Raw genomic sequence first — 10,925 nt, forward strand, 5'->3', positions numbered from 1 at the left:
GAATTAACACATGTACGTTTTACACTACAATAACTCGTTGCAGCAAAAAACTTACAATAATACAAGTTGTAGGCATTTAATAATTTCAAAACTGTTATTGTGTATTTATAAAGGGTTATATAGATTTAGATTTTATAATGATTCTAGTGTTCTTCAATTAAAAGACACCTCAAAATTATGTCAAAATCTTTTGTTATTAGTTTATGAACTTGCAATAAGTAGTTAAAAGTTTATAACAATTTAAGTTATTGGAATCATCATTTTACAAAATCAACAAAAGTATTGGGTTGTTCAAAAAAATTGAGAGTAATGATTAAAGTTTGTTGTTATTAGTTTATTGATTTGGAACATGTTTATCAAAGTATTACATATTGATCATGTATTCATTATAGTTAAAAAAATGTAATTGCTGCTAACAAAATACATTGAAAAAGTATCATGATGCCCAAATATATAACGGTTTCTACTCTATCACTAGTGCATCGTAAATTTTGTGACCCAACTAAGATGCCAATTAAGGGTATGTTCAACCCAAATCTATTTTTCTTCTTTTATAATTTCTACTAAAATAGTGTAACTCTATTATAAAGTAAGTTTCGCTCCAATAATTGACTTTATAATAGATTTACTCTATTATATCTATTATAGAGGAGAATATAGAAAGATATCACTTTTTCACTACAAAAATGAATGAAAATATGATATTCTTCTATTTTTCTATTGTAGAATCAACCATTAGAACAAAACTTATTCTATAATAGAATTATACTATTTCAGTTAGAATTATAGAGGAAAAAATAAGTTTGGCTTGAAGATGGTAGAAAGACTCAAATCTAACTATAGATGAAACGGTAGAAGACCACTGGAAAGTGGACAAAAATGTTGATCAAAAGCCAAAAGAAGAAGATCAACCAGTGGCCGAGAGAGAAGGAGTAGGGGTGGCAGATGCCCGCAATGGAATATTCAAATCATTTTTATTTATATTTTTTATTTGAGAATTTTATGATTTAATGGTAAAATTTTTTACATGCCCCTTATGAATTTAAATTGAAATATTACATTTCCCCGCGTAAAACTTTTTTCTTGCTCCACCACCGAGAGAGAGAGAGGCATAGGAAGAAACAGAATATGGAAAGGATAATAACAAACACAAATAATCATATTATAAAATATTTAAACTCTGTAGGTTGACAAAAGAAAAGATAAGATTTGTAGAAGTTTATAGTTATCTTCAGTTAAAAATCTAATATTCTACAAAACTCTTTAGCCTTATTTTTAAGTAATTAAAGATAAATTTTCTAAGATAGCCATTTTTATGTTTTTGTCACAAAAATAGTGCTCAATGAAGAAAATGACCAAAATAAATTTGATTAAAGGGGAAATTGCAGTTTTACGCTAGGGTTAACTAATTTAGACTTAGGGTTTAGAAATACGAGTTAGGGTTGTGGGGATATGGTTTCAAATTTTTAAAAAATTAAAATAAAAGGGATATTTTGGTCATTTTCTTTCTTGAAAGCTATTTTTGTGAAAAAACTTAAAAATGACTATTTGAGAGAATAACCTGTGATTAAATGATCAGTACTTTTTAATTTAAAAATACTGTTTAGTTTTAAAAATCATCAAAATTATTTTAAAATCACAAACAAATAACAGGCCATAAAATATTATGTAATCGACGTAAGATAAAAATAGGGCCATTAATTAAAATGGGCTGAATCTTGAAAGCCCAAGGCACAACACATCAAGTCCGGTATTGTTTTTTCGTTTGCTGACACGACACCACCTCGTGTTTGCACTTACCACTTAACCGGCAGCTATACTTGCCGAGTCATTTTAAGCATGATTATTGGGGTTTTTTAGAGCAGTATTAATGGGGGTGCTTAGAGTGAGGAGTTTAGCAAAAAATTAATATAATAGTGGGTGGGACCACACAAAAATTAAGCACTTGTACTTCTTCTGCCTAATTAAGCGCCGGGGTTAGCCCTGTTTAGCGGGTCCCACTGACACGTGGCGGTCCGCGATCGGTTGATTTTTAATTTTTTTTTAAATCAGAGAAAAAACCAAAAAAAATTTAAAAAAAATTAAGCACCCCAAATAGGGTGCTAGGGTTAATGGTGCTCTTAGGGTGGGGTTATTAGCGGAATATAAGAATCCGTCTCTTAATTTTTAATTTAAAAAGTTAAGAACCGGTTCTTAAATAAGAGTTTTAATAGGCTATCAGCCACCACCAGGAGGGACCCGCCAATCCTTGGTTCGTGGATTTATTTACACCGAAAACACGCAAACACATAGGAGAAAAAGTTTTTTTTATATAGTAAAAGAAAGTTCAAAAAGGTACCAAAAAGCTAGGAGAGAAAAACAAATCAGTGGGCGATTTTGGATCCGATGGATCGTTAAGCATGAGCATTGTAATGTATCCGTGGTTGGTTAGCATTTGGTCACATGACTGCTTTTCTTCACCTCTCCAACAAGCTTGCAGAAAAAGGGCACGAGATCGTTTTCTTGCTCCCCAAGAAAGCTCTAGACCAGGTCAAACCTCTTAACCTCTACCCAAATCTCATCACTTTCCACACCCAGAGCCGAGCTTGTGGGGAGTGAAGTGAAACATTTGAATGGGGCCTCCACCCTAAGAGGCCCCCATTTTCAAAAAATATTTGTGTAACTGAGTTATTTTTTTGTAAACTAAACTAACATTACAGAAGAAAATAACTCTGTTATCAGTCATGAGAAATAATTTTCTTTGTAAACTCACGTACACGAATACATTTTAAGAAACTAAACCTATTGTTAATAGATTTTTTTTCTTTGTCGACATAATTTTCTTTGTAAATTATTTTTCTTAAGGAAAATCTTTACTATGGTTATAATATAAAATATTTTTTAGTAAAATTTATGAAAAAATATAAAGGGAATATAAATAAAAAATTTTCTGCTAAAACTTTGAATATAAATAAACTTGTTGTAAAAAAAATTAGATTAGGGCCCCCAATTCTTCAAGACCGGCTCTGTCCGCACCATCTCAATTCCTCATGTCAAAGGGCTCCCTCCCAGTGCCGAGACCAACTCCGACGTACCATTTTTCTTGACCCATTTGCGTGCGGTTGCAATGAACCAAACCCGGCCCGAGGAAGAGAAAATTCTGCGTACAAACAAACAGGATTTGGTTTTCTACAATTCCGCTGATTGGATACCTGAAATCGCTAAACCGGTCAGTGCTAAAATTGTTTGCTACAATACCTTCAGCGCTGCGTCAATAGCCCTAACTCTTGTCCCTGCTGCGGAGCGAGAGATCATTGATGGGAAGGAAATGTCAGCGGAGGAGTTAGCTAAACCGCCACTAGGTTACCCTTCTTCAAAAGTCGTCTTGCTTGTGCACGAAGCAAAAGCTTCGTATGGAGGAGACACGATGGCATTGGTTCTTTCTTCGATGGGAAAGTTACTGCGATGAGAAACTGCGATGCGATCGCTATAAAAACTTGCCGTGAGAGGGAAGGCAAATTTCTCAGGGTTAACTAATCTAGACTTAGGGTATAGAGTTGAGGAGTATTAGGGTTTTTGAAATGTGAAATTTAGGATTCTAATAAATATATAAATAAATACTAAAAAAATAAAAAATAAAATTTTAAAAATATTTTCAAACATAATTTTCGATTTCGAAAAGAAATTTTGAAAAACATAAAAAAAAAATCGAAAAAAGTTCAAAAAAAGAAATATATGAAAAAGTTTGAATTTGAAAATGTATAATTTGAAAACATAAAAAAAAAATTATTTTTTTTCGTTTTTTATTATTATTTTTTTTATTTAAATAACGATTTATTATATATAGAGATAACAAGGGTATAAGAGTCTTTTGTCACTTAATGAAGAATATATTTTTGAAAATGTCTTTTTAGTGGTAGTAAAGATGAAAAGTGGTACCATGAAAGTGGTAAACATAAAATTTCCAAAAAAAAAAAATACTTCTAACATTTGTTATTGGTATAAAGTATCCCACATCATTTATATGGCTATTGGCACGATTTTACTTGAACATGATAGGTTCTGTAAGCATACAGCTCGAGTTAGCCTTAGTCTTGGTGGAAGGAAGATCTAAGACTGATAGATCAGAATGTGATGATATATGGTTTGAGTTTTTGACAATATAGTTTTTGAATTAGTTCTTTTAAAATAGATAATTTCATTGGAATACATAAACTATTGAAAGTATGAAGTACAAGCTGTAAGTAACTAAACCCAAAGCATTTCCCATGATTTATTCTGTTACTGACTTCATTTGTGCGTAGGTTCTGCTTCATTGATGATGCGAGAACAACTTTCTTTGAGAGGACGAGGGAAGAATGTATTTAGTGGAAACATATGTGGCCAGCATTTCGCATCCACAGCCGAAGCTGCCTTACAACACATTGGTCCAACATTATCAAACTTTCCCGTGAACACTGATTTGTAGATTTCAGTTACACAACCTTGAACACTGGTAAGTGATGACCAACATTTTGTGAGATCGACTGGAGAACCGGGATGAGAAACCCCAGGAATGGTAGGGACTTGATGAGGTGTGGTGTGTGTGAGAACAACTCCGTTGATACGAGAGCAACTATTCTTGAGAAGAGGACGAAAGAATGGATTGAACGGAAACATTTTTGGCCAACACTTATCATCCATATCCATAAACGCCTTGCAACACGCCTGGTTAATACCAAACTTACCGGTTACAGAAAACTTGTAGATGTCAATTACACAATCTTCAGCACTGAAGAGAGATGACCAACATTTTGTGAGATCTATAGGGGAGCCAGGAAAGGAAGTAAATTGAGGTGTTACTTGCACCTCGGCCAAGCCCGGCTGCAATAGTATAGTGGCACATAGTGTCACGATCAGAATCATTGATACTAGAGCTTGGATCCTACCTTCCATGGTGTCTACTGTTTTTATGTTTTTTTGTGGAGAAAATAGTTTCTTAACTAGAATGTTTTAAGATATCTAAAGAAGCAAACAATTTATAGAGTAACCTACGAATGAGTAAGCTAAATTGAGTCTGAGGGTTACAGTTTGAGAGTCAAAACGTAACAACATCGAATTAACACATGTACGTTTTACACTACAATAACTCGTTGCAGCAAAAAACTTACAATAATACAAGTTGTAGGCATTTAATAATTTCAAAACTGTTATTGTGTATTTATAAAGGGTTATATAGATTTAGATTTTATAATGATTCTAGTGTTCTTCAATTAAAAGACACTTCAAAATTATGTCAAAATCTTTTGTTATTAGTTTATGAACTTGCAATAAGTAGTTAAAAGTTTATAACAATTTAAGTTATTGGAATCATCATTTTACAAAATCAACAAAAGTATTGGGTTGTTCAAAAAAATTGAGAGTAATGATTAAAGTTTGTTGTTATTAGTTTATTGATTTGGAACATGTTTATCAAAGTATTACATATTGATCATGTATTCATTATAGTTAAAAAAATGTAATTGCTGCTAACAAAAGACATTGTAAAAGTATCATGATGCCCAAATATATAACGGTTTCTACTCTATCACTAGTGCATCGTAAATTTTGTGACCCAACTAAGATGCCAATTAAGGGTATGTTCAACCCAAATCTATTTTTCTTCTTTTATAATTTCTACTAAAATAGTGTAACTCTATTATAAAGTAAGTTTCGCTCCAATAATTGACTTTATAATAGATTTACTCTATTATATCTATTATAGAGGAGAATATAGAAAGATAACACTTTTTCACTACAAAAATGAATGAAAAAATGATATTCTTCTATTTTTCTATTGTTGAATCAACCATTAGAACAAAACTTATTGTATAATAGAATTATACTATTTCAGTTAGAATTATAGAGGAAAAAATAAGTTTGGCTTGAAGATGGTAGAAAGACTCAAATCTAACTGTAGATGAAACGGTAAAAGACTAATGGAAAGTGGACAAAAATGTTGATCAAAAGCCAAAAGAAGAAGATCAACCAGTGGCCGAGAGAGAAGGAGTAAGGGTGGCAGATGCCCACTAAGCCATATTCAAATCATTTTTATTTATTTTTTTTATTTGAGAATTCTATGATTTAATGGTAAAATTTTTTACATGCCCTTTATGAATTTAAATTGAAATATTACATTTCTCTGCGTAAAACTTTTTTCTTGCTCCACCACCGAGAGAGAGAGAGGCATAGGAAGAAACATAATATGGAAGGATAATAACAAACACAAATAATCATATTATAAAATATTTAAACTCTGTAGGTTGACAAAAGAAAAGATAAGCTTTGTAGAAGTTTATAGTTATCTTCGGTTAAAAATCTAATATTCTACAAAACTCTTTAGCCTTATTTTTTAAAGTAATTAAAGAGAAATTTTTTAAGATAGCCATTTTTATGTTTTTGTCACAAAAATAATGCTCAATGAAGAAAATGACCAAAATAAATTTTATTAAAGGGTAAAATGCAGTTTTACGCTAGGGTTAACTAATCTAGACTTAGGGTTTAGAGATAAGAGTTAGGGTTTTGGAGATATGGTTTCAAATTTAGGAAAAAATAAAAGAAATAATAAAAAAATTAAAATAAAAGGGCTATTTTGGTGATTTTCTTTTTTGAAAGCTATTTTTGTGACAAAAATTAAAAAATGACTATTTGAGAGAATTGCCCGTGGTTAAATGATATGTACTTTTTAATTTCAAAATACTGTTTAGTTTTAAAAATCATCAAAATTATTTTAAAATCACAAACAAATAACAGCCCCTAAAATATTATGTAGTCGACGTAAGAAAAAAATAAGGCCATTAATTAAAATGGGCTGAATCTTGAAAGCCCAAGGTACAACACATCAAGTCCGGTCTTGTCTTTTCGTTTCCCGACCCGACACCACCTCGTGTTTGCACTTACCACTTACCCGACAGCTATATTTGCCGAGTCACTTTGAGCATGATTATTGGGGGTTCTTAGAGCAGTATTATTGGGGGTGCTTAGAGGGGGAGCTTAGCAAAAAATTAATATAATAGTAGGTGAGACCCACACAAAAATTAAACACCTGTGCTTCTTCTGTCTAATTAAGCGTCAGGGTTAGCCCATTTTCGCGGGCCCCACTGACACGTGGCGGCCCGCGATTGGTTCGTTTTTAATTTTTTTTTTTAAATCAGAGAAAAAACAAAAAAAACAAAAAATTAAGCACCCCAAATGGGGTGCTAGGGTTAATGGTGCTCTTATTTAAGAACCAATTCTTAACTTTTTTAGTTAAAAATTAAGAAACTGGTTCTTATATTCCGCTAATAACCCCGCTCTAAGAACTTAGAGTAATCATGTTCTTAATCGGCTATCAGCCACCACCAGGAGGGACCCGCCAATCCTTGGGTCGTGTATTTATTTACACCGAAAACACGCAAACACATAGGAGAAAAAGTATTTTTTTTATATAGTAAAAGAAAGTTCAAAAAGGTACCAAAAAGCTAGGAGAGAAAAACAAATCAGTGGGCGATTTTGGATCCCATGGATCGTTAAGCATGAGCATTGTAATGTATCCGTGGTTGGTTAGCATTTGGTCACATGACTGCTTTTCTTCACCTCTCCAACAAGCTTGCAGAAAAAGGGCACGAGATCGTTTTCTTGCTCCCCAAGAAAGCTCTAGACCAGGTCAAACCTCTTAACCTCTACCCAAATCTCATCACTTTCCACACGGACCACACCATCTCAATTCCTCATGTCAAAGGGCTCCCTCCCGGTGCTGAGACCAACTCCGACGTACCATTTTTCTTGACCCATTTGCTTGTGGTTGCAATGAATCAAACCCGGCCCGAGGAAGAGACAATTCTGCGTACAAACAAACCGGATTTGGTTTTCTACGATTCCGCTGACTGGATACCTGAAATCGCTAAACCGGTTGGTGCTAAAACTGTTTGCTACAATACCTTCAGCGCTGCGTCAATAGTCCTAACTCTTGTCCCTGCTGCGGAGCGCATTGATGGGAAGGAAATGTCAGCGGAGGAGTTAGCTAAACCGCCACTAGGTTACCCGTCTTCAAAAGTCGTCTTGCTTGTGCACGAAGCAAAAGCTTCGTATGGAGGAGACACGAGGGCATTGGTTCTTTCTTCGATGGGAAAGTTACTGCGATGAGAAACTGCGATGCGATCGCTATAAGAACTTGCCGTGAGACGGAAGGCAAATTCTGCGATTACATCGGGAGCCAATACAACAGACCGGTTTATCTAACCGAACCGGTACTCCCCGTAGACGAACCTAATAAGACTTCTTTAGAGCCCCGATGGGCTGATTGGTTAGCCAAATTCAAGCCTGGTTCTGTTGTGTTCTGCGCTTTCGGTAGCCAACCCGTTGTAGATAAGATCGATCAATTTCAAGAACTCTGTTTAGGGCTTGAAGCAACCTGTTTACCGTTTCTGGTCGCGATAAAGCCGCCTTCAGGTGTGTCAACGGTGGAGGAAGCGCTGCCTGAAGGGGTCCAAGAGAGGGTTCGTGGACGTGGCGTTGTGTACGGAGGTTGGGTTCAGCAACCGATGATATTGGACCATCCCTCAGTGGGGTGTTTCGCTAGCCATTGTGGGTTTGGTTCGATGTGGGAGTCTTTGATGAGTGATTGCCAGATGGTTTTGGTGCCGCAGCATGGTGAACAGATATTGAACGCGAGGCTGATGGCAGAGGAGATGAAGGTGGCGGTGGAGGTTGAGAGGGGAGAGAATGGGTGGTTTTTGCGGCAGAGCTTGGAGGATGCCGTGAAGACTGTGAGGGGTGAAGGTAGTGAGGTTGGTGAGAAAGTGAGGAAGAATCATGAGAAATGGAGATGTGTTTTGAGTGACTCTGGGTTTGCTGATGGTTATATCAGCAAGTTTGAACAGAACTTAACTGATCTTGTGAAGTCATGAATGATCATTTTTATTCTTTCCACTTAGTTCGGTTTAATTTGGTTATGTTTGAGTTTTAGCCATGGTTTAAGATATTTTTGTAAAACATGTTTTATTTCTTTTGAAATTCTCATAAAATTAGCTGATTAGGGAATTTCTTCCAGAAGCTGATAAATCTATATTGTATTTCCCTGTATGGAAATTATCAACAAATTATTTTGAATTTTAAATAAAAACCGAGGATTAGCTTTTAAGAAAAACAAATCACAGAATTTAATCAATGGACAATTGTATAATTGTTATTATCGTTATATTTCCACTTTCAGTTATTCATTAGTAATGCATAATGATTTTTCTTGTGGTTTGGAGCTCCATTTCCACTTTACCTTGCTTGTAAGAATAAATGATTTCAAATTCTTGTATCGTTTTTCTATCTAACGAGGAGATCCAAGAATAAAGGCACGCTTTAGTCTGCTAATGGCAATCTTGTGTTCTAAATTACAAAGTTTGATTGGACCTTTATATTGATATTAAACCTTTGGGTTTGATTTTGATCTGAATCATAATATGTGGTGTTGAAACCTCACCTATGTCCATTTTGCTTTGTACCAAACCACTTTTTAGTATGAAAAGCACAAAGTCTTATTTAGCAACAAAAAAATAGAAGCACAAAGTCTAACAGCGAGAAGGCAGGGTGCGACGTTTGGGAAGAATGCTAGACCTTTTGTTCAAAAGCACCATATCCACTTCTTCTTTTTTTTTCTTGCCGAAAGGAATCCATGGTATTTAGCAATGAAACTCCTCAACTAAAGATGAATCGTAAATAAACCCGTCAACTAAAAATTTGATGAAAAAATCTTCAATTTTAATTCCGTTAACATATGTCACCCTCTGTCACGGTACTTTAGACGGAGGGTGACAAACATTAACGGAACTAAAGTTGAGGGTTTCTTTCGTCGAATTTTAGTTGAAGGATTATTTTGCGATCCATTTTTAGTTGAAGGGTTTTATTACTAAATGACATTAAATGTTTTAAAATCTTTATTATCATTTATGCATTATTTAAAACTCTTACAATAGATTTGTAAGCCTTTAAAAATAATTTATAAATTCGTATACATTACTTTATCAATTTTATAATCGATTTACAAAGCTTTATAAATATTTTAATACTTTTACAAATGATTTTATAAGATTAAGGATATAGTTGTTCGCCATACTATAAAAACATGAAGTAAATAAATAAAACAAGAAAAATAAATTAAAGATATTGCTTTATTGATTAATATGGTAGTAGTATAATATATTAGTTCAAAAATCAAAGAGAAGAGAAATAATTGTGCATTATTTTTTCGGAAGCAGAAAGAAAGCATGACCTAAAGTCCAGAAATCGTGTAAAAGGAGAAGAAGGCCGGCGCCATACTTTAAGAAGGAATGTTGAATTATGGTGCCATCCATCTTTCTTTTTTACACGATTTTTGGACTTTAAATTGTTCCTTTTTCCTGTTTTTGGAAAATAATAAAGGATTATTTTTCTTCTCTTTGATTTCTGAACCAATACATTATTTTTCTACCATATTAATAAATAAAACAATATCTTTGATTTAATTTTCTTGTTTTATTTATTTACTTTATGTTTTTGTATTATGGCGAACAACCATATCTTTAATCTTATAAAATCATTATTAAATATTATTAATAATTTATAAAAGTATTAAAATATTTATAGAATTTTATAAATCATTTATAAAATTGATAAAGTAATGTATAAGAATTTATAAATTATTTTTAAAGACTTATAAATCGATTGTAAGAGTTTTAAATAATGCATTAGTGATAATAAAGATTTTAAAATATTTATTAACATTTAGTAATAAAACCTCTCAACTAAAGATGAATTGCAAAATAACCATTCAACTAAAAGTTCAAAGAAAGAAACCATAAACTTGAATTCCGTTAATGTATGTCACCCTCCGTCTAAAATACCGTGACGGAGGGTGACAAACGTTAACAAAATTAATGTTGAAGATTTTTTTTGACAAAATTTTAGTTGAAGGGTTT

The 10,925-nt window shown here is 33.3% G+C and overlaps 4 protein-coding genes across 4 annotated transcripts; 3 read left to right on the forward strand and 1 right to left on the reverse strand.

The window, feature by feature from the left end:
• Positions 1-2,442: 2,442 nt before the first annotated feature.
• On the forward strand, positions 2,443-3,448 carry LOC106338945 (anthocyanidin 3-O-glucoside 2'''-O-xylosyltransferase-like). Its single transcript, XM_013777803.1, has 2 exons — positions 2,443-2,529; positions 2,981-3,448. The coding sequence occupies exons 1-2, from the start codon at positions 2,443-2,445 to the stop codon at positions 3,446-3,448; spliced, it is 555 nt and encodes a 184-aa protein (XP_013633257.1).
• An 821-nt stretch (positions 3,449-4,269) lies between these two features.
• LOC106341070 lies at positions 4,270-4,914 on the reverse strand. Its single transcript, XM_013779884.1, has one exon. The coding sequence runs from the start codon at positions 4,912-4,914 to the stop codon at positions 4,270-4,272; it is 645 nt and encodes a 214-aa protein (XP_013635338.1).
• Positions 4,915-7,554: 2,640 nt separating this feature from the next.
• LOC106338946 (anthocyanidin 3-O-glucoside 2'''-O-xylosyltransferase-like) lies at positions 7,555-8,121 on the forward strand. Its single transcript, XM_013777804.1, has one exon. The coding sequence runs from the start codon at positions 7,555-7,557 to the stop codon at positions 8,119-8,121; it is 567 nt and encodes a 188-aa protein (XP_013633258.1).
• LOC106338947 (anthocyanidin 3-O-glucoside 2'''-O-xylosyltransferase-like) lies at positions 8,118-8,885 on the forward strand. The gene has a single exon (XM_013777805.1). It carries the CDS (start codon positions 8,118-8,120, stop codon positions 8,883-8,885), a length of 768 nt encoding a protein of 255 aa, XP_013633259.1.
• Positions 8,886-10,925: the final 2,040 nt, after the last annotated feature.

Source organism: Brassica oleracea, chromosome C4 (assembly GCF_000695525.1).
Source record: "Brassica oleracea var. oleracea cultivar TO1000 chromosome C4, BOL, whole genome shotgun sequence".
Lineage (NCBI taxonomy): Eukaryota > Viridiplantae > Streptophyta > Magnoliopsida > Brassicales > Brassicaceae > Brassica > Brassica oleracea.

Excerpts from the sequence above, each read along its gene's own strand:
- LOC106341070 (XM_013779884.1), bottom strand. The coding sequence starts at position 4,914 with ATGGAAGGTAGGATCCAAGCTCTAGTATCAATGATTCTGATCGTGACA.
- LOC106338945 (XM_013777803.1), top strand. The coding sequence starts at position 2,443 with ATGACTGCTTTTCTTCACCTCTCCAACAAGCTTGCAGAAAAAGGGCAC. Across the intron at positions 2,530-2,980 it reads CCAAGAAAGCTCTAGACCAG|GGCCCCCAATTCTTCAAGAC; the intron begins GTCAAACCTCTT and ends AAATTAGATTAG.
- LOC106338946 (XM_013777804.1), top strand. The coding sequence starts at position 7,555 with ATGACTGCTTTTCTTCACCTCTCCAACAAGCTTGCAGAAAAAGGGCAC.
- LOC106338947 (XM_013777805.1), top strand. The coding sequence starts at position 8,118 with ATGAGAAACTGCGATGCGATCGCTATAAGAACTTGCCGTGAGACGGAA.